The following is a 23824-nucleotide window of genomic DNA, read 5'->3' as shown; positions in this document are numbered from 1 at the left end:
TTTAACCACTTTTTTATTGATCAAGCAAGGAAGTGCCACCCATTCCAGGGGGTCTACTTTCTGACCACAGGATTTGTGGGTAATTACACAAGTTATCTGAGTAACCTTTGCATTCTTCCATTCAGATCCCTAATTGTGGGAAATTGTTAGATTGTTAACAATTTTTGAAAGAAATCATTCTTATTTCGTTTTGCAACTGCGTTTTGTTTTAAAATTCTTAGGGATTTATTATTTTTTTTCAAGGAGTGCTTTTCAAATTTTAGCAGCATTGAAAGAATTAAAGCATTTCAAATACATAGGAACCAGGTGTGCCCCCCCCCCCCCCCCGCTCTTGACTAGAGTGGGGTTCTGCAGACAGGGGAGAGGGGGGGAGAGAGGATGGGAGGGGGGGAGAGGAGACGGGAGGGGGGGAGAGGGGATGGGAGGGGGGGGAGAGCGGGGAGCACTGGTGCTCCCAGAGAGAGGAGGATGAGCGCATCACCTATGAGGGCGGAAGAGGAGACGCAGCGGTCAGGGGCCCGCCGAGCGCTCCTCTCTGCTCCTCTCTGCTCCTCTCCGCTCCTCTCTGCTCCGCTCTGCTCCGCTCTGCTCCCCTCTGCTCCTCTCCGCTCCTCTCCGCTCCTCTCTGCTCCGCTCTGCTCCTCTCCGCTCCTCTCTGCTCCTCTCTGCTCCTCTCCGCTCCTCTCTGCTCCGCTCTGCTCCTCTCCGCTCCTCTCTGCCCCTCTCTGCTCCTCTCTGCTCCTCTCCGCTCCTCTCTGCTCCTCTCTGCTCCCCTCTGCTCCTCTCCGCTCCTCTCTGCTCCCCTCTGCTCCTCTCTGCTCCTCTCCGCTCCTCTCTGCTCCTCTCTGCTCCCCTCTGCTCCTCTCCGCTCCTCTCTGGTCCGGGCCACCGCTGCGCTCCCACGGTAACGGGCCGGGGTTATGAACACAGCCAGTCAGATCAGACATGTGCTCTCCCTCTCTCTCTCTCTCTCTCTCTCTCTCTCTCTCTCTGCTCGATGTCATGCTCTCCCTCTCTCTCAAGCAGAAAGCTGCATCTTAGCGAGCAGAATCATGTCTAAAAAAAAGAAGAAAAAGAAAAAGCCCCAGTACTGTACATCGTGCAGCATATGGAAAAGGCATTGATGTTGCTGAAGGATCTGCACAGCTGTGAGGGCTGAAATGGGGTCTGTCAGTCTGAACATTCACCCATTTTTTTTAAGATGTCTTACAGTACAGTCTGGGTTATTCGCTTAAATTTACAAAAACCAATGCTGATTGGACGTAAACCTGAAACTACAATCCACTTCCGATTAAGTGACCCCCCCCCCCCCCTCACTGCTTTAATAAATCGAGATTACAATAACACAACATATCTTCATTTAATATCTATAACCAAGCAGACATACATAATTCACAGAGAGACAGGGCAGAATTGAGGCACCGTGCTTATGTCTGTGGATATCACCCCTGTGAAAACGAGAACAAAAGGTGCCTGATGCGAGTCTGTGATTCCTTTGAAGCGGTCGCAGTACTTCTTGCAGTGCAGGAGGGAGGTTAATAAGAGATCTCAATCTGCTTCCAAGTGCAACTGAACTCCGCCCTGCCCTCTCACGCAGCAAGCAATAATAACGTTCCCCTTTTTTCCGCGTCCCAAGATAACAAAGAAACCAGAGTAATAATGAAGTTAGCCGGTTAGCTGGCATCACGGAGGGGTCCGGCTCCAGAGAGGGCGGGGGGGGTGGGGAGGGGGGGGGGGGGGTGAGGTGGGACGGCTTCCCCCCCGAGCCGTTTGGAACCCGAGGCGGATCTTTTCACACGGAGCCCTTTTCGAAGCTCGTCCCGTGAGCCCGGCTCAGAGGCCGGACGAAAGGCCCCGCTATTTACCTCCGACTGCGGAGTTACCAAAACACTTCCAAGGCGGACAGTCGGGCCGTCCATGTCCCCCCCCCCCCGTTCAGAGGCCTTTCCCTCGAGGGCTGTGAGGATGACGCAGCAGAGCGGGGGGGTTAGCAGCAGAGAAGCGCCCCACAACGATCCCCCTCGTGTGCCAATGCAGGGCTCTACAGTGCCCCCGTTTTTAAGAGCAGCTGCTCCTGTAAAATGGAAAAACAATTATTACGAGCACCTCTTCTAATCTGCATGCACTAGTGCGCTCATAAATGTTTCAGCTTTAGGAGCCTTTCATCATCTACATGTCAAATAAAAGCTTCTCTTGGCCACCTTTGCCTGAACATTTCAATATCGAACTGTACTGTTGCCGTGACATCATTATCACGCCATGACATCATGATGTGACGTGTGTGATTTTAAATTTTTTAAATGACCGGTTTAACTTGAGTGAGAGAGAGAGAGAGAGAGAGAGAGAGAGAGAGGAAGGGGGAGAGGGATAAAGAGAGAGAGAGAGAGAGCAATAAAGGGGGAGAGGTATAAAGAGAGAGAGAGAGAGAGAGAGAGATAAAGGGGGAGAGGGATAAAGAGAGAGAGAGAGAGAGAGAGAGAGAGAGAGAGAGAGATAAAGGGGAGAGGGATAAAGAGAGAGAGAGAGAGACCTTTGCTGTCTGCTCTCCTCCTGTCCCGTCAGGTCTTTTTAGTTCTTGCACTGAAGAAGATTTAGTGTTTCAATTTTCCAGAGGCTAGGCCCGGTGACACCGACGCAGACAGCCAATAAAACCGTTTACGCTCGAAACCTGGGAGCCGTGGGACAGGGGGGCGAGCGTGATGCGAGAAGCCAAGCAGAAATCATCTCAGCGGTCAGAGGCCCTTCCTGTTTACTAATATCACAACCTGACCACTCTTTCCCCAGTCCAGAGTCTCACGCCGCTGCTCACGTCTTCAGACCAAGCACCCTAAGCTGCAGTCTGCAGCATCTGCAGTTTCTTTGTTGTTTTTTTAAAAACTGATTTTCCTTCAATCAGCAGACAATTTAGCCCTCGGATACAAGGTCTGTGGACTCCTTTGTCGATCGATGACTTAAATTAAACGCTTAAGTGCTGAAAACGCTAAAAGAAAATCAGCAGACACTTTAAGCCCGCCAGGAGTCTGAGTTCCATTTAGACCTTTGCAACGCGCCGCCGCTCACACTGCACGTTCAGCAAAGAGAACCAGAACAACCCAGGGCAGCCCTTTTGGCCAGGACTGCATTGTGTTTCGCCACTGCTGCCGCAGCTTGTGCCAAACAAAATTATAGCGTTCGCCCACCACCATCTGACAGCAGAGAACGCATCTCCGCCGCTCGGGTGTATATATTTAGAGTGGAGCATATGGAATTTCATCCTGGAGCTAGAACACACTATTCAGAGCACAGGAAGGATATGGTGAGCTCGCATACATTTCCACTGTTAGTTTAACGGACAGTTTATGACCGATGTACTATTCTTACGTACGCACTGCACGGCTTCCAGGTTTTGTGTCTTTTCAGGACGGCCTTGCACAGTCTGGATAATAGCATCTGCCAAATGAATAATAATAATAATAATAATAATAATAATAACAACAGTCATGGCCAGATTAAGTGTAAGCAAGTGACCTTACAGACAAACCTCAAGATCAATCATGAACACAGATGGGGCCATATTTTGCAAAGTTATCCACCTATAATTTATGAAGGAAGCATTTATCTCCAGAGCAGAGTGGGTGAAATACGATGTTTGTGTTTTGAGCCGGTCTCCTGTGTGGAGATAAAGGAGCAGGTGCGTGAGTACTCAGTTTACCCCCCCCCCCCACCCCCAAATGCTGCCACACCACTGCATAAACATCTCCCTCTCTCCGCTGCTGGAAAAAAAATATTATAATGACAGGGCCTGGCTCATATTTCCTGATAATAAACAGTCATCTGGACACAAAATGGCTACCCGCCTACCTCTGGTTAGTGTTTTCACTTGCTTGATGAAAGCGCACATCTCAAAACATCAAAGCCAGCAGAGCCTTCAACCCCAATCTTATCATTTTATTAGGAGAAAGGTCCCATATTGAAGAATGAGGTGGGGGCTGTGAGTTTGGGGGGGGGGGGGGGGATAACCAAAATTGAAAAATTTAGGTCTAATTTAGGGCCTCTGCAGTAGGAGAAGGTGGTCATTTGGCAGACTCTAATAAGAACCCAGTCCTCACAGTTTTAATAGGCCAGGGGACCGAGCTCAGAAATTGAAATGTTACGTTGGCTTAAGTGGTCAGAAATGTCAGTCAGGCTTTGGAAGATAGTGCCGTCATTGCAAGCACAGGAATAACTGAATTTCTTAAATGGAAAAATAAAGAAATATAAATGATTATATAGTTCTGATCTCCTGCCAGGTGCGCTCATGGGATTAATTATGAAGGGGTGGGGGTGGGGGGGGGACAAGGCCTGCGTTTCTGAGATTCGTAAACTCACACAGACATATTGCTCAAGTACAGTTCAGGAAAAAAATTGAATACCAGACCTGCTTTGCATTAACGTGAAGTGTTTTTCTCACAAGAAAGAAATAAAACAATAAATCTATATCCAGCAAGAAAAAAACTTTTTTAAATTTGATATTTTCCATACAAGTTACAGTTTGCAAAATAAAATAAAACAAAATTGTATGTGAAAACTTCAGAGAGCAGCTCAGCCATATTTAAATGCTATTCTATAAACCAGAAATTGTGAGCCAATTGTAAAAAGGAAAGTGCTATTACATATAGGGTAGGTCGCACATTTATCAAAGTTCACACCTAACTAGAGGCATCGAGATGTAAGTTCAGAGGTATTGTTTAGACAGCTATTGCCAGTGAAACTATTTCCGTTTTTGCCAATGAAACTCTTTAACCGGTTAGTGTAAATAGTTCAGAAGGTTATAAGACTTAGCGCATGCAATATATCAAACAATACTTTGCCTTCTGTGCTCTCTGACACCGTGCGGGTGAACGGCTACCTGGGAAATGTAACGTGCATTGCCTGGAAGCAGAAAAAAAAAAAAGAGCCAACATTTGTCCTCGGTCTCTAACACTCGAGAGACGTGTACATCTGAAACAGCTACGGCGATGCATCAGATGGTGAAAGCGTTTGCTCACGCGATGATTTCACGCCTCGTCACCGCGTGAGGCCATCGCAGCTGTTTCATTTTGTTCGTACCTTCATCTTGGACTCGGACTTTCTGGAGCAAATGTGACCTTTGACACTTGTCCTTATTGACATCCGCGCCACGATCCCAGTCCAGATGCTCCCACCAAGCAGCGACGTCGTTTGGCTCTCCTCCCTCCTCTTTTTAAACAAGGAGTCGCCACGTTCCAATTCCCATTTTTAAGACTCGTAATGCTAACAAAGCACAGTTACCAAAAACGCTCATTCATGTTCATAGTTATTAATGTTGCACCTCATGCAGAATTAATTTCATAAACTGATAGCAATAATATTTTTGTTAGTTTTGAGTGCTGCAGATACCTTACAACCAGGATAATCTGGCAAAGTGAAAACGTATGAAGTCCAGGAAGAAACGTTGTTAGGTGAACTGTGAACTCCTGGATGAATCCACAGTGACCTCCTGAATATTCATCCACAGTGACCTCCTTCGATTAATCTACAGTGACCTCCTGGATGAATACACAGTGATCTCCTGGATGAATTCTCAGTGACCTTCTAGGATGAAACCACAGTTACCTCCTGGATGAAACCACAGTCACCTCCTGGATGAATCCACAGTGACCTCCTGGATGAATTCTCAGTGACCTTCTAGGATGAAACCACAGTGACCTCCTGGATGATTCCACAGTGACCTCCTGGTTGAATCCACAGTGAACTTCCTGGATGAGTTTAGAGTGTCCTGCTGTCACTGATTGAGTGAGTGTAAAATCAAAAGTGAATGGTCAGATGTGATCATGGCCGATTTAGTGACTTTCAATTTAAGGTCATGGAAGTTCGGGTTCCAGTAATGTCTTTAGACAGCCAGTGCGTGCGACATAGATTTGCAACTGGGGACCATTGCCACAAGCAGCTGTTCACTGAGGCTCATTGCGATGTCACGGCTCTTGTGAAAGAGGACAAAACCTCCAGGTAAACTGCAGATGTTGAGTTGTTTTTTTTCTCTCTCTCTCTCTCTGTAAAGTGGACAGAAAAAGCCGACAGTTATTGGAGCCGACAAACCTCTCTCCGGAGGAGGCCTAAAGGAGATTTTTATTGCGTGTTGAACATTGGCAGACAGTTTTCGGTTTTGGAGTCGCAACAGCACCTCTCTTTGACTCTGGCTGAAGGGCCGGTGAGGACAGAGCGCTCAGACAGAAAGCAGACCGCAGACCCTGATCCCGCTGACCGCTACCTCATTACATCACATTACAACCACTCAGCAGACACGCTTATCCAGAGCAACTTATATAAAATGGACGACATTAGACGTAGACTCAGGAATACAAAAGCGCAATATCACCAAGAAGGCCCAGAACACCCAACGGTAATCAGTAAGTGTAAGCCCCCAATGGCATGATGTAATCCTTGTCACTTATTTGAAGCACCAGTTTAAAATCATTTGATAGTGTGCCGACTCACTGCCTGTGGCCAGTAGGGCATAATCAACCAGTAGCTGGAATTTCGGAGTCATTCAACTCGCGCTAAGTTGATGGATGTAGAAAATGTTGTTTTCATTTCATTTCACTACAGACTATCCCATAAATGCTTGATTGGATTCCGATTAGGTGAATGCGAAGGCCATCACGGCAGAGTAGAATAATGGTAAGGGACTTTAACCGAGAAGCTTCGCAAGTTTGCAACTTAAATGTTTGTAACATTGAGCGAGGACCTAAAACTGAATAGCTTCAGTACATATCCAGTTGTATAAATGGTTCTATGCAAACAAAAAAAAATTAAAATGTTGCTTAAGATGCTCTGGATAAGAGCATCTGCTAAATGCCAGTAATGTAATGTAATGGAAAATGGATGAAGTAAGCCTCATGTGCCTCAGAGATCACTGGCAGCTACCTCTACTTTGCGGACAGGGCTATGGTCATCTTGAACGAAATCCGTCTCTGCAGGAAAGAAATGAGCTGAAGATGACAGCACAGTGCCATCCAGTAATGACTGTCACTGACTATGCCATCTAAGAGTATGAGTGCACTCAAACCGTACCAGTAAAATGGTACTACTGGAAAATAGCACTGTTTCCATTCTTTGTTCATTACCAGTACGTGATGACAGACTTAGACAAACCTCCCCTTAGGAAATAGAAAACAAACACACTACAACACAAACAAACAATCACCTTACTATAGCGAGTATCCCCCCAGTTCTCTGATACAGTGTATTGAAAATATCACAAGGTGTATGGTATGTTAGTCAAGGGATTTACTGACCAAGTGATGTATTGACAGGCATTAAAACCTTTTTTCCAGTTCAAAACACATAAAGCAAAAAACCAAATACTCGTATACCAAAAAAAAAAAAGGAATCCCAAAAGTGAAATAACTTATTGAACTGCAATTTCCTTCTGACTGACAAAAGAGATTTTACAGAGCTCTAGACTCCCAGAACACACAGCAGATGCCACAGAAATGTTGCCAATCCACAGGAGGTTTTGATGATCACACCCATCAGAGTTTTCGTCCAACTGGACGACCCGGACTCAACACTCGGTTCTTGGTCTCCCAACTCATCGCTCCAGAGAAACAGCTGTGGTCCTGCTGGGCCCACGTGTTGTTATACAGGGGTGATAATAGTGTATCTTGGGGGGGGGGGGGTGGGGGACCCCAAAAACATCGGGCTTTGAAATAAATGAGGAGACTGGAAAACAAGTGTGAGTGCATAAAGACAGAGTATCTATCTGCAGTCGTTCACACCGGTGTTCCCGGCCGTCCTGCCAAGAGGCCTCGCCACGATGTTATCGCGAGCGTCCCAAACGGCTCCATAATTACACGTTAAGCGTTTTTTGTGCAACGCGAGCGCAGCTATTACACCACGCGTTCGCTCATTGGACACCTTGCATCCAGATTCACACGGAGGACGTGCGATACGTCACCCGTGCACGCAGCTGGACAGCTAAGTCGAATATTTTGCCCTGGGGTACGAAACGGATCGCGCGGCATTAGATTAGCATCGATGTCGGTCCAGTCGCCGGAGCAGGTCCCAAGGCACCGCTCCGTTCGTCTGCATTCGTCTCGCGTATTGATTATTGATCCTAACGAAAGCAGATGTTACGAGGAGATCCTCAGATGTTTCCTCGCACTGAAAACGACCATTTAGCTCAACTTCGCTGAAGCCGCAAAAAAAAGTGCACTGGTTGTTTTTAAACATATTGGATTTGAGAAATGTCTGATAAATATTCATAGAGAAACATGTCTGGAAACAGTGTAAGATGAGAGAACTGAGGTAATGTGATGTTACGTAGTGTGGAGTCACTGAATCTTTGTAGAGGAATTTATTAAACATGTTTGACTTTTTAAAATGTACAGTTACTTCGAGCAAGTGGATAATTTACCACTAAGGTATTTGAAAGAAACAGGATTCATTTAATTGCTCAAAATTGCTAATGACCACTTAAGGTAATCTTGTACGAGTGCTTACTACAGACACAAGAGTATTAAGCAGCCTAATAACGAGATAATCAGGGGATGATGAAATGTACAGCCTGCAGGACGGGCGGTATCAGTAACAACCTATCAGCACCTAGTGTAAACACCGTTGACCTCCACATTTGGCTGCTCTAACTATTATGACTCCCAGTGCCAGAACAGCCGCGAGAGAGCTTAGGATTAATCTCGATTAAGCTTTTCTCTGTTTATTATTTCTTTCAGAGACTTCCAGCTTTGCCACGGGCACCTCCCACAGTGGTTTCCAGGCTAATCCACCGGTCAAATAGACCATTGCCATAGTAATTACCAGCACCGCCATTTTGTAATGCGGAGGGCGATCGAATCTCAGAGTAGTACTGCAGACCCGTGTACCGTTACCTTGCAGCTCTGCTCAGAGCCGCCTGGAGGGCAGTCTCTACTCTCAACGGCAGAGGACCAGCAGCCCTGCTTCCGGAGGGTCACAGGGTCTGCGGACCTTTCACCCTAATAATCAGCAGCCGATTTAGGCCCAACATAGCAGGTGAGATGAGTTAATTGTGTGACTAAATTGATCAATTAATTGAATGGTAAATGGTAAATGAACTGCGTTTATACAGCGCTTTTATCCAAAGCGCTTTACAATTGATGCCTCTCATTCATCCATTCACACACGCACTCACACAACAACGGTGAAAGGCTGCCATGCAAGGCACCAGTCAACTCGTTGGGAGCAATTAGGGGTTAGGTGTCTTGCTCAGGGACACCTCGACACACCCAGGGCAGGGGATCGAACCGGCAACCCTCCAACTGCCAGACAACCACTCTTACCTCCTGAGCTATGTCACCCCTAATTGATCAATTAAATGCCGATTAACAAAGAAAGTAACACAGCGTGGAGATCTCCATGACCAATGCCGAATCTTGCTCTATGGAGATGGCTTGTTTCAAATTTGGCAGTTATTAAGAATTGGGTGAGGAGGGTTGGCCATTAGTTCCAAATAACAGGGGATCAATGCAGGGTGTGAACCAAAGACCAGTGGCCATTTAGCACAAGACAGTGAAAGGTGAGACGTGTGCTTACAAAATTCAATACAAATTGAATTTAAAATTCTAACTTGACAGGAGGCGTCTCTCCAATAAGCAGACGTTTCCAACTACTCCTGTACCCGAACATCTGCAGATTGTTTTGTGTTTTCTTTACAACCAGAAGCCACTTCAGGCCTTGGAAACGAGGTATATGTACTCCAGCCAATCAATGATTAAATTACGCTCGTGAAGGCTGAAACACAGTCAACCTGCAGATACAGCAGCCCTCCAGGACTTCAGCTTGACCTGTCCATCTTAGCGTTATGGGGAAATGTTGTTTGTCGGTCTATCCACCCTGCGTGACGGTGAATCTGTTTTATCGATTTTAGCGGACAAGACTTAGCCTCCCTCTTTGCGGCTTATCATTACCTGCAAAGGAAATTGACTTCGCCTTTGTTCCTCCATTTTGTATTTATGTGAAGAAGAAAACAAACTGAGAAAACAAACAAACAAACCTAAAAAGAATTATGACAAATTGCAGTCATTATCTTTTCGTGAAGACCCTAATACTTCCATAGACCATCTGTGTGCTGCAGTTTTACATTATTATTTGTCCAATATTTGTCCAGTTTTCCTGTTTGACCGGTGCCAGCCGGTGGCAGATGGGCTCCCCCCTCTGAGTCAGGTTCTGCTGAAGGTTTCTTCCTGTTAGCAGCCAGGGAATTCTTCCTTGCCACGGTCGCTCTAGGCCTGCTATTGGGGAGTTCAGGCCCTGATCTTTGCTTTGTGACAATGCCTTCTGAAAGAAGCACTATACAAATAAAAAAATAAAATTGAATTGGAAAAAAAATGTGATTCGAAATAATACAGGAATGATGGAATTTCAGCAAGGATTATCCTGCATTCCTCTCTCCAGCCTCAGTAGATTTCCTCAGGGGAGGGTGAGGTGATTATTTCAGAGAGTAGTGGGCGAACCTTAAGGAGCTGCCTGAACTAGTGACTGGGGGGTCACGACAGATCAACATGTAAGTACAGTGGACACACCAGCAATCATCTCCTCCGCTGCCATATATTATATATAAACCTACTTTCAGACCTGTTGTCGTTATTACATTGAAGGATCTCCTGATATATGTAAATACATACATACATACATACATACACGCACACACGCACGCACACACACACACATACTTAACGTATGTTTCAAAACTAATCACAGAATCACAGCTGTCACTTCACAGACCTTGCCTGAATGGTGAGACTGCTCTTTACTACTGAATTACACGCTGGTTTACATAATGTGAAACCGTGCGTGCAACGATCCCTTTCAGTGGTTTCCTGAGAATAGCCTCTTACATTTTTTGTTGTTGTTTAAGAGGACTGTACGAGTTATGAAAATTCCAGCGCTTTGTTGCTATTTTTAGATAAATCCCTTGCCTTGTAGACCACTGGCATTGTGCTGGTGGAGGGATTCATAATAAAAGCGTCTGGCTGGATGTTCTGTTGAAAACACTAATCTAATCAAACGAAATATGTAATGCTGTCCTTGTGTCCTTGAGATACGGTATATCTGTGAATATTTTGGCACGACCGCCTCATGTTTATTTGGGGGAGAAATGAGGACGCAGCAATAAATAAGCTCGGGTGACTAGAAGCAAAGTGAGATAAGGAAATCACACTCTCATGCTTTTCTCCCTTTAATGACAATTAGTGACGCTGAATAGCTGCCTAATTGAAACGAATGGGCTAAAGGATGTGTTAGGATTTAAAAAGTACACGATGGATGAGCTCAGTGAAGAGAGGCACATTTCTTGCCTTTCTGGTGAATTTATTTAAAGGAGCGACTCAAAAGACCGCAGAGCACGATCAAACCATTTACCGAAATATTGGCGCAAAATAAACACCACAGTCAAGTTTGACTAATAATGGGCCACTTGATTTAAAAAATCTAATGCACTGGATGTGAGAACAATATGGGGCTGTTAACCGGTTAAATCTAAGCACCTGTGTTAGGATTATTCAAAGCAAAGGCAAATGAATAAATGCACTGACAGTGACAAATGTTCACCTCGCAGAGGCCAGTTTCTCCTGACTGCATGATTTCTTTAGAGCATACGACCAGGAAAACCAAGCATGACATAAGCAGAGCACTCCTAGTGTTGGTGTTGTAACCTAAAGGGTCACAGGTTCGATTCCCGGATAGGACACTGCTGCTTGTACCCTTGAGCAAGGTGCTCGCATTGCTTTAGCACATATCCAGCTGTATAAATGGATGAAATGTAAAAAAAAAAAGAAAGAAGCTGTGTAAGTCGCTCTGGATAAAGGCCTGTAATGTAATGTAATATCATATATGTATGTCACATGCAGTTACAGCCATGTTATCACAGCAATAGCTCAAGTTCAAGCTAAAGTTCTGGTGTTAATTGGAGTCAAAGTGAGTTAAGATCACTCTTCAACATGGACCCTAATGTTCTCTGCACAATTTTTCAGCTTCCAGCAACATTTGACGTGCAACAAATTTTGTAATTCTTTTTAAATAAACAAAGAGCAGCAGTCTATGACAACACCCTACCTGATATTTCTTCATCTGGGCAAAGGTTATTGGTGTGTTTCAGTCACAGTAGGTTATAAGAAAAAATAAAACATACAGAACAAACAATTTATTTTCTTTCTGATACTACAGCACGGCTATGTTGTGAGACAATCTCTCTCTCTCTCTCTCGCTCTCTCTGTCTCTCTCTCTATATCTCGCTCTCCCTCCCTCCCTCTCTCTCTCTCTCTCTCTCTCTCTATCTTGCTCTCTCTCTCTCTCACACACACACACACACACACACACACACACAGCTTCTGCCTCGCTTTGCCAAGCCCATCTCCCTTCCAAACGGAATTCACATAAATAAACTATGGTGTATTTTTCGGGATAACTTCATCTTCTCAATCGTAATACCCCCAAGCATATGAAAGCTCTCAGTCTTGTAGATAGATTGTGACACATCCTCTCGATCCAGTTGGTCCTAAAACACAGTTACCATATGCAGACATACCAAGTGGACAGCTGCAATAGTTATTTCAACTCCACAGTTGTTCTTGAGCGGAGGCCAGGCACAAATTGATCCTACGTTTCAGCTATCTGATTCCAAGATAGTGAAAAATAAGGGTTTTTTTGAGGGTATGCAGCCATGTAAGTGTATTGAATATTTTTTTCTGTAATATTGTTCCCTCAATGCCAGCTGTCGACCACTCAATTTCATACTTTAAGTTGTTTGAGCTGAGGAGGTAGTAACTGGTGTAGTTTTGCTTTTCAGAAGTATTTCTAAGCTGTTGCCCGGATGGCCCCTGGACAGCTTTCCTTGAAAATCATTACATTCGAAAACAGGAAAAGAGACTTAGAAGTTGAAGAATGTGTCGCACACGGGAAAAATAAATTATCCCTGCAATGACGCCCTGTCAAAAAAATGTTTTTGTTCCGAATCGTTGACAAGCTCTGGACCAATCAGAGCCTCACAGTGACAAACGCTGCCATGTCCAGAAGGGTCCAATCCCAAAGTGGCGTGCCCTTTGTGCTTCTCTGAGTGGAACCCCTATTTTGGGGTGGAAGTGATCCGGGTGCGTTTGGGGCAGATGTTTTGTCTCCGCGATGCGGGGAGGACAAACTGAGAATGGCCTTCCTTCTCTCCGGGATGGAAGCTGAAACGGCGGCGGTGTCAGAATGTGGCATCTCACAACAACAGTCAACAGGAAGCAGGTGACGGAGCACAACATCCTAACCAGAGGGTCTCCTTATCCCACCGGGGTACTTCAGCAGGACGTCTTCCCTTTCCCTGCTGTCACTCGGTGCCACCGGCCAAGGGTACGCAGTAAAGCTCCGGCAACAACAGTCTTCTCACACAGACCAACAGCTTCACATTTAAGGCCCAAGACAGAAAGAAGGGAGGTCTGAAGCAGGAAGGAACGTTAGCACGTTAGCGCCCTTTTCCCCATTCTGCAGGACTGACCGCGGGAGGTGACATGCATCTGCGCGTATGAATTACTGCACATGACGCCGAATAAGATGCCATAAAGAGAAGCAGACATTCATGGTGTGGGGCCGTCGCCCTACCCTACAGCTTTCCCATTAACAGCTTCGGCATCTTTGTTTCGCACGTACAGTGAAATCTTTTAAGTCTTCTAAGAGGATGAACCGATTTTCTTTGAAGAGATCGCCTTTGTCTCTGCTGCAGGAGAGCACCACATCTGGGGCGAAACACTAAGTCGCTTTCCTCAGAGGGCGTGGTCCCTGGGGATCTGCAGCAGGTGAGCGAATGAGCATGTTCATCTGGAATGGGTGGAGAGGCAAAACAAGATGGTGTCTTTTTCCTACAGCGGATCGGCCTGGCGTTCAAAGCCTGGGTGGGGAGGGGCAGGGGTAGGGCAGGGCAGGGCAGGGTGGGACGTGGCAGGGCAGAACAGTAGACGATGGGGAAAGAAGAGCGCCAGAACTGGCAAGAAGGAACACGCCCCTGCAGCTTCCAAACGTGGCGCTACAAGCAATAAAACGAAACAAAACGAAATGTGGAAAAGCTTAAGATTTGGTACATTTGGCCTCATTCTCAAGGCCTTCTGTGTCAGACGAGGGGCAGGTCTGGAACAAGAGCGAGAAGTAAAAGACCGATTCCCCACACAATACAGGGCTGAAGTTCATGACCATGCCTTTCACCTTTGACCTTGTGACCCTGTGTACCTGTTTTTTTACTCTTGACTTCCTGTCGAGGCTCTCTTGACCTAGTGGCCCTCCTTGCCTTGTACCTTGACCTCCTGGCCAGACTGTTATTGTAAATGAGAATACTTTCTCAAATAGCATGTCAAATTTAAGATGCATTAAGTAAATAAATGATTCCCCCCTGCCTTTTCCACAGAAAGTACACTCTTTTAATCCGCCATGTTTGCAGCCCGCTTGTTTGCAGACGTTCCCTGGTTTATCCGTTCCCAATGTTTAATTGACGGGGACCTGAACAGCAACGTCGTCACCCGTGACCCTCTCCGAACCCTAACCCTAACCCTCTCCGAAAACGCACATGCGCGGGAAACGCTCCCGATTGGCTGGGCCGGGATGAAGGGACATGGTGTCGAAGGTGTCTTGTCTTCATGAGAGTGAGCCTCATGAGTGTCTGAAAGATGCATTTACTCTGTGGAACATTTAAAAAACAGCTTCTTCCCCACTCCGCCATTAGAATAACATATATGATCACTTAAACATGTAACCCCACTCACCCCTCTCTCATACCCCAACCACCCCACATGCCCCCCCCCCAAAAAAAATAAAAAATCCTCCTGAGACCCAACAGAAAAAAAAGATGAAGTAGTTACATTTTTTGACATGACATAATACAATTGTCTTGGCTAACAGAAATATTTTGTGATGAAAAAAATAAAATAAAATAATTTTATTTTTATTAATTGTATACTTGTAGTGTATGGTAGAATATATAGTTAAATAAAGAGAAGAAATAAAACAAAAAGAGAAAGAAATAAAAAATAAAATATAGTTCTCGAGCGCAGGGGACAGAAATTAATCGCCGGGCCTTAGGAGGATATGGCGGCTGCGACGGCGGGTTTTTAGCCCCACGGCCTCATGGGAAGGCCGCTGCGTGGAGGCGCTCCAAGGTTACCGCCGTGACTTCGCGGGAGATAAAAGCGCAGGAGGATTTCCCTCCGGGGAGCGGAGCCGGCCGGGGCTGGAAAGTGCTTTTTCTCAAACAGTCACCAGATGCTTGGAAAAAAGGCTGAGTGATGAGCCTTGTGTGTGTGTGTGTGTGCTGCCGTGTCTGAGCGACCCCCCCCACCCCACGCCCCCTGGACTTCACACCAGCCCCGTGCTTTCGCTCCCTCGCCAAAAACAGAAACGGTTCCCTTTCAAGTTTGGCTCTTTTCGGCCTGGTCGAGGAGACCGCTCTGCGTACGCGAGCGGTTGAGTTACAGGGAGCGTCTGAGCGAAGCCTCGCCCGTCTTCCGCTGGAGCGAACTCATTAATAAGAGCGAGATCAGAGCCCTGCCTGGGACCTCTCACGTCCCCTCCACCCCCGGCAGGGCCCAGGCTTCCCTGTTCCCCGATTTCACTTTCTGCCTTCCACACGCTACCCTACCCACGCCCCCCCCCACCCACCTGCCCGCCCCCCCAAAAAAAGAAAAACGCTCCACTTACATCAGCCCTCCTGTGTGATTTTTCTGCAGGGAAACACAAAGTGCAAAGTCCCTATTTTCTTCTCTTGGTTTGTGTCTGCATGTGCGTGTGAACACGTCTTCGACTGTGATTACATCACAAGGATATGTTAGTTTGCCCTTGGTGTTTTGAACCATGGAAATAATTGCAGTGTTTGTAAGTCTCAGTGCGGTTGATTAAGTTTGGGGATTCATTGCTTGAGCTCCAGGTTCTCAGTCACGACTTCCAGCAGAGACAGTGAATAACTGTCAAAACTGAAAAAGAAAATGAAAATTTTTAAAAATATATCTTAATAAAAGGTATTATTAGAACAAAAAATGGCATTAGCAAAGTGCCTTATAAATGAATGTATTCCTTTAAACCATAAAGCACATGGAAAAGAAACCCCAGAAGATTAGGTGAATGCTATATATGAGGAATTTGAATTTGCATGACCTTCCACTTAAGTTATGAGCCTGCACTTAAAAAATAATGAAAGTTCTGGGGGGAAAAAAAGGTTTTGGTGGATTTGATTGACCACCGCTCAGAAGTTGTAGATTTCACAAGACAGTTATGATAGCTCTATAGGCATTTTCCTGGTCGGCTAATAATTTTACTTTTCGATTTTGGAAAACCACTCATAACATTCCTCCTGGTGTGATGAGTAAGCAGGGTGCAAATTCAAATACACACAAGGGCCTTTTTCCAGACTGCTTTACTGTAAATATACTGTACGTCAGTACACTGTACAACAGGAGTCTGAACATATGCCCCCTGTCATGAGACAGCAAAATTGCTCTTTTGGCAGCAGCATTTTTTTTAAACCACAGGCTCTCTTTGCAATTTCCAGTCAAACCTGAAATTTATCTAGATTCCAGTCCAACCTGATATGAATCCAGATTCCAGTACAACATGAAATTAATCTAGATTCCAGTCCTAACTGAAATGAATCCAGATTCCAGTCCAAGCTGAAATTAATCCAGATTCCAGTCCAAACTGAAATTAATCCAGATTCCAGTCCAACTTGAAATTCCAGTCCCACCTAAAATGTATCTAGATTCCAGCTCAGCCCAGCTCTAAGAAATAAACAGGCGCTCTGCACAAACCACAGAATGACCAGCTATCCCCAACAGCCCAAATGCATGATGGGATTGAGTAAGGAGAAGCCACAGATCAAGCCTGTAATGACTGCTCCACAATGTATATACAGCTGTCTGCTGATTAGAAACACGAGTTCATCTCAAAATCTTAAAACTAAAAACAAAAAAAACAAAAAACAAAACAAAAAAAAAACAAAACATGAGGCTGATATGAAGACGACTGCAGCCAAAGCTATTCTCACTCCCAAAGTGGAATGCTTGTGAAATCTTACAACTGGTCCTGTCTGAGATTTGAAGCAAGAAACTGCCACATGTGCTTAGCCTGATGTAGATGAATTTCTCAATTGAATCAAATTGCTTCAAAACCTCTGACTCTGCAGTCGGTCTCCCCCGATGCTGGCGAACTTCAGCGGGAGAACGGCCGGGCTGCCTGCCAGCACCCGTCACTGGATGCAGGAACCCCCCCCACGCCACACGCCCCCACCCACACCAGTTCTTTTACCCAGGGGGGTGAAAGTGGGGTGCAGACAGACAGGGACACCTGCATGGAACGTTGTCGCAAAAAGGTCAGACCCAAAAAAGAGTAAAAAGAAAAAAAAAAACAGGCTTTTTATTAATAGAGACAGATGTACTTGGACACGAAATGCAAGCGTGGGTTTCTCAATTGGCTTTTTAGGAAATATTTTGGATATACTTAAGAATTCAGTTTTTTTAGGGGTTGGGGGGGGGGGGTGTTGTCAGCTGTTTCCAGAAATTGAGAGCAATGACCTGAGTATAACCATCGCTTTCATCCTTTTTTTCTGTTGTTGTTGCTTTTTTGGATCCATTTTTTTTATTTTTACAAATGACCTTTTTCTTTTCTCCCTCAGAAATATTCCCTGGCATATTCTCGAGCGCGTCTGCGGCCTGCTTTCCACTTCTGCAAGCAGGGCTGTGCAGTCGAAGCGCCAGAGAACTGCGCAGCTGACGCAGCTCGGTTTATCTCATTAACATCTCATTAACATTTCGATCGGACAGAACTGAACGATCCTGCTTTCCCTCCCTTGAGCTGAACACACAAACAGACGTGGTGCAGACCAGGACACTTGGAGGTGTAGATGGAGATGAATCACCCGTCTATGACTGCACGGGCACGTAGGAGCTGTTAACCAGGTTATTTCGGGAACGAGCAGGCTGCCTGAGGAATATTTACATGGCAGTCTATCACCACACCTTATTATGAATTTAAAGACCTTTAACAAGAAACCTTAATTAAAGACTCGGCAAACAGCTGCGTGCTACGAGAGAGAAACATAATTGCGTACCGGCTTTTGTAAATAGCTAGAAACCGGAGTCGTCTCACGGGCCCCGAGCTTCACTTAAACGTTGCTCCTTTGCGACTGAAAAAATAAATCTGGATATCCAACGAGCGTCACCCCAACGCTCACCAAGCACAAGTGTCAAAACACGCCATCTGCTCTGTGTTAAGACTGTGTTGATAATTTAAAAAAAAAATTTTGCAGTGAATTATTTTAACAACAGACAGCGGAATTCATAAAGGAAGGCCGATGTGCAAACGGGGCTCCAGTAAAAGCTTTTATTTAAATCTCACCACTTCCTCTTCCTCTCCATAAACAACAGGATATCCTGCGCCTCGGCCAAATGAGCACGCAGCTTTCACGAGGGCAGACCAAACGGCAAATTAAAAAGGAAAATAAAATAACAAAACAGATCCATCGCGGCATTATGGTGCGCAACTGATGACTGCCACCAAGGGAGATGGTAAACATGGCACACTACATGGCCAAAAGTATGTGGACACCTGGCATCCAACATCTCATCCAAAATTGTGGGCATTAACATGGAGTTGGTCCACCCTTTGCTGCTATAACAACCTCAACTCTTCTGGGAAGGCTTTATACGAGATATTGGAGCATTGCTGTAGGGATTTTCTTCCATTCGGTCAGAAGAGCATTAGTGAGGTCGGCTACTGATTGGGCGATTAGGCCTGGCTCGCAGTTAGCTTTCCAATTGATCTCAATTGGTATAGGGTGGGGTTAAGGTCAGGGCTCTGTGCAGGCCTGTCAAGTTCTTCCACACCGTTCCTGACAAAACGATTTCTATACGGACCTTGCTGTATGCCCGAGGGCATTGTCATTCTGACACAGGAAAGAGCCTTCCCCAAACTGTTAGGGAAGCACAGCATCGTTTAGAATGTGTTTGTGTGCTGCGGCACACACACTATACATCACTTCACCCCAACCCAACCACAGGACCGCCATTTACGGCTGCTTCACATAACATGTCCTAAACTGATCAAATCGGGTAACTGACCTGATGGCCTGACCATGTCCGGTTTCTATGAACCATGCCCAAAGCCAGTCAGAATGGGACGGGCTTCCTCGACTGAGTCTGGTTCCTTCAAAGGCTTCTTCCTATATGCCATCTAGGGGGTTTTTCGTAGTCAGTGCTACATGGAGGTTTAGATTAGGGTATACAGTGAAGATTACTGTGACAAATTATTTGTTAGATATAAATAATTAAACTATTTCATTGTCGGATGAGTACGGAAGAGGATTAGGGCCACGTGAAATTTTTTTTGAGTTCTGACTTTAAAGTCAGAATTCTGAGATTAAAATCAGAATTCTGACTTTATTCTCAGAATTCTGACTTTCATCTCAGAATTCTGACTTTAAAGTCAGAACTCAAAAAAATCTTTCACATGTGACCCTAATCCTCTTCCGTAGGATGAGTCAGTGAGTTTTACTAAAGTTTAGCTGTTCTTCATTTTTAGAAGCTTGCGTACAGTTACCTACAGCAACCGACAGGCACTAAAATGGATAACCCGAAACCAATTAAAATCATAGGTGAGCAAAAACATCACTTCCAGCTTCTCTCCCTTGGTGGCACCAAAGCCTGCGAGAAAAAAAATACAAGCGCCTCTTTTTTTGAATTAGCTCCCCCTTCTGCACAAAAGACGCGCTTTCTGTTGAGTCCTACACGTGTTGAATAAATTATCCAAATAAGAGGAGGAGGGCCTTTAGGGGGAGTCTTGTTTCACTCCGCGAGGTGCAGTGCCCGCTCCGAGGCTACCTCTTTACAGTGGATGCCGTCGTTGAAATAGAGGGACGAGATACGGTGGAGCGCAATACCCGAAGCCAGATAAAGCGGAGAGAAGCTCGCGCTGCAACGCATTCGGAGGATAATATAAGGAGGGACTCTTCAAATCGGAAACCCATGTTCACCTGGAAAGAAAAACGGGGGAAACTCTATTTGCTGGAAGTCACTGGAGCGAAGGGACAATAACCCGAAAGGGACACAGAAAAGGATATTTCCCTTTCTCACCCAGTTATGGATATAATGTAGGGTACTGCCCGCACATTGAATAATTTTGTGCATTGAAAGATTACTACTTCACTCTGCGGTCGCGAGAGGTTGGAAATAAATCTGCACAAAGATTGGATTTCCCTCCCGTTATAACGGACGCACAGATAACGATCAAGAAAAGGAACAGATGAATGTAAGTGTCCGTTCCATTTTATGCTCTTCGATGTATTAAGATTTACTTGTAGACCAGTGCTGAACGGATAGCATCCTGGTCCGTTTAGATTAGTGCATCTAAAAGTGTCCAGGTTACGGCCATGGCAAGAGTTACCCTTGAGACTGTTCTCCCGTGTACACCGTTCCAACTGCTTAATGTAATGGTCAGATGTTGCATCGTGCGTGTATGAGGTCTGACAGTCATTCGAACTGAGTGCCATGATTCGACACAATGTTAAATAAATACGCTAAGCAGCATTATGCCTTGATATATAACTTAATAAAATGTAGTTGTCATAAATTACACTGAAAGTTGTGTTTATGGTAAATAAACGCTCGTGATTATTAACTATTAGCCCTATATTATTGTTTTGCGTTTTGCGTTATATGGAATATTAGCCTGCTTTCGCTTGGACTGTAGTTATAGAACTAACGTGTAGTAGTTCAGCAAGTTACTTTAGCTGACGAGAGAATCGGGAGAGGAACATCTGGGAAAAAATGGAACTGCATGCTGATAGCCTGACATAATCTAAAATAGACATTCATTATTATAATTTTTTCCTCAAAAGTTATAGGCCTACAAAACATATGCCAGGTATCATCGGAGAGAATCTACACTTTATCGATAGTGAATATCATCATTAAAATGAGTAGGCTGTCGACAAAAAAACGCATCTTTTTTTGACTGGATTGAGTGTTACAGACAATTATTAATACTGTAGCGCCATGCTTTATGGTACAAATGTGCGATTCGGAATGCTTTTAAATATATATATATACATTCCGCCTTGTCCCCTTCTCTTGTTCTTAAATACTATGCACAATTGTACGGAAAACTTTCAAAGAGGCCCCGGTCTTAAACGTCAGCTGCATTATTTAGAGTACTTCAAGTTTGCATCCCTGCACCGTAGGCAGACGGGCGGATCGGTTTCGCGTGGAGCAGCGAGGCGGGTACTTGCCTGAAAACCGACTCTGGTTATAACACGAACCATATGCCTGATATGCTTGCTGGATGTTTTCTGTGGGACAACCGCTACTGAAAAGGGGCGGCATTTACAGCATTTGCGCAGATCTTAGTTACATTCATGAAATGGATAGGGAAATAGATACTTTGACTACAGTACAACCCGTTTAAAGCCGTAATCTTGTATTGTCACCGGTCGATTCAAGCCACTCCTGTTGCACTTGAATTAGACTGAAACACTGCCCTATATATTTTAAACGTTCAGCTGCACGAGTAGTGTGTTTTTCAAAGCACAGTAAATATATGTCCAGTCTACAAGCCGGAAGATTAAGCACAGAAGAGCAAGGACGCAAATTACTAGATGTGTCCGTTTCAATGCTTGAAATGATGCTTCGAACGCTACGGCGTTTGTCCCGAGCGTGCAGCGCTAAATGGATGAAAAGAGGGCGGATCCGCAGAAAGCTGGCAACATTTACCGAGCAATCGCCTCTGTTGTGAATTTTATAGAACTTCTACTGCCGTACTTGGGTACTTGGTGTGCTGAACGGCTGCCTCTTAGTACTGTATTAGTGAATTCTGCTGCTTATTGTTAAAAAAAAAACCCCAAGTTCCGTTTTTGTCACGCCTCTCATATTCAGATGTATTGCATCTGCAGGAGAGAATGTTTTGCTGGAACAGCATGCACGAGCATTCTTTGCATGCATCCAAGAGTTGTAAAATGCGCCCCCGGTGAGAGGTAATCCTTAGTGTTGGTCTGCTCATCAGAATTTGGAGTCTGATCACAGAATACAATATCAACAACAGCGGCAATAAAGTAAAGATTACCAGGGTGCATCTGGATTGGGGCGGTTTAAAAAAAAATTAAATAAAAAAAAAACAAAAAAAAAACAGCGGTTTTGGTGATATTACACCTACCACACACACTGCGCTGTCGGAGGCCCGTGGCTCGAACGGGTCGACCCCAGAAAAGCAGCGTGTACACGTGATCGGCCTGTCTGTGATGTCAAACATATGAGATAACATGCGCGGGGAACGGCGATTGTGTGCCCCCGGGCCCCGGACTCTGTCAAGGAGAGCTCAGTTTTCGGTGGGAATATTACATTCAAAGGCATGTTCTCCGCCTAGCCCTGACCCCGTGAGCCGTTGGAGTTTGAACCTGTCCTCAGCTATTTTTCTTCCCAGGACTGCCGAGTGCTCTTTGCTGCCCTGGCGCAACCCCGACTGTCATCTCTACACGTCATAACGAATTGTTCTGACGAACTGGACATTTCTTTTGATGCTCGAACTGAAGTGACGTCACATGACCCTGTACTGTATGTGTCTGAATACTGGGATTAACTGCTCAGCCGAGCAAGCAAACCTGCCCTTCTTAGAAGGAGTTTAAATATACATTGATCTGATTAGAGACTGTTTGTTTCCAAAAAGAAAGAAATGTTTTTTTTTTTTTTTTTTTTTTCCTGGATATGAAAGTTTAAACATCTTGAAGAGTGACTCATAGACCCACAGGGCCACTGTAGGTGGAACACACTGGCCAAAGACAGATTGGCAAAGTATGCACCTTCAAGGAAAACAAGGAAGACTCTGAGGTTGTTTAAACGTTTTACTCTTGATATCTCCAAGACTTGTTTATATTAAATTCACCTCTTTTCCAACCTCTGATATCTTGAGTATTTTCGTTGGAATGTTCCTGCATTTGTCATCCAGTTTCAACTAAAATAAATATTTTTGGCGTTCAGTGACAGACCGTGTTTTGGCCTAGAAGTTATTTATGTGATTTGGATGACAGACCAGAGCTTACAATGCATTCCATTTAAATGAGTTTATTCATACCATTCCATTGTTAGCTAGCTGTTACAATCAACGTTTCCATTTATTCTAGCACCGCTATATTTTTTAGAGGTAAATTTTCCTGAAATATCTATCATCTTGGGTAGGATGCAATTATTAATATTTGTTGTAAAAGTGCAGGCTGTGTTCACCACAAATTTGTATTTTTGTGATGAGTTTGGTTTAACAAAATTGGTGGTACCCATTTCTCTTATCTTTTCTTTTGTGAGTGTACTGGTTGCCATAGCAGCACAGTGCAACAACTCAGCTGCTCCCTTCCTCTCCAATTTTTTTTTAACAGCGCACCCATCCCATGTGTTGTTTATTCAATTCATTGGGCAGAATGCAATCCAACCGAGTACTTTGTTCGTGAGATATAGGCTACGCCTTACATGTTAACGAGTTTAAATGCATAGACCAGCTCTATTTTAATTCATGGCGAAAAATAACAGAATCCTCAGTAACCACAAGGCATTCCTTTTGTGCGTATTCATAACTTATAGCTGCTTTATACTATTTTTCGTGACCAAAAAAAAAAAAAAATGACGACTGTAAATCATGAACCATACATTCAAGTCTGTGGTTTGGGTACTTACTCGCACACTAAAACCGCAGAATTATTCACAAAAATTATGCGTGATGTGATGTTCAGAGGAGGATCAGCTCATGTTATTTATTTATTTATTTTTGTTGTCGCGTAAAGTGCCCGATGCGGTAATTTCGCAGGTAAGCTCCTGCT

The 23824-nt window shown here is 44.8% G+C and overlaps 1 protein-coding gene across 1 annotated transcript in view; it reads left to right on the top strand.

The window, feature by feature from the left end:
* Positions 1-19836: 19836 nt before the first annotated feature.
* The window catches only part of dchs1a (dachsous cadherin-related 1a), a 123843-nt gene continuing 119855 nt past the window's right edge, over positions 19837-23824 (top strand). Inside the window, exon 1 of the mRNA XM_035385845.1 lies at positions 19837-20274. Within this exon, the coding sequence (XP_035241736.1) occupies positions 20273-20274 (2 nt within the window). The 5' untranslated portion in view covers positions 19837-20272. The remainder of the gene's footprint in view (positions 20275-23824) is intronic.

This window comes from Anguilla anguilla, chromosome 12, assembly GCF_013347855.1.
Source record: "Anguilla anguilla isolate fAngAng1 chromosome 12, fAngAng1.pri, whole genome shotgun sequence".
NCBI classification, from domain to species: Eukaryota; Metazoa; Chordata; class Actinopteri; order Anguilliformes; family Anguillidae; genus Anguilla; species Anguilla anguilla.
This window is presented reverse-complemented; position numbering and strand designations above follow the sequence as displayed.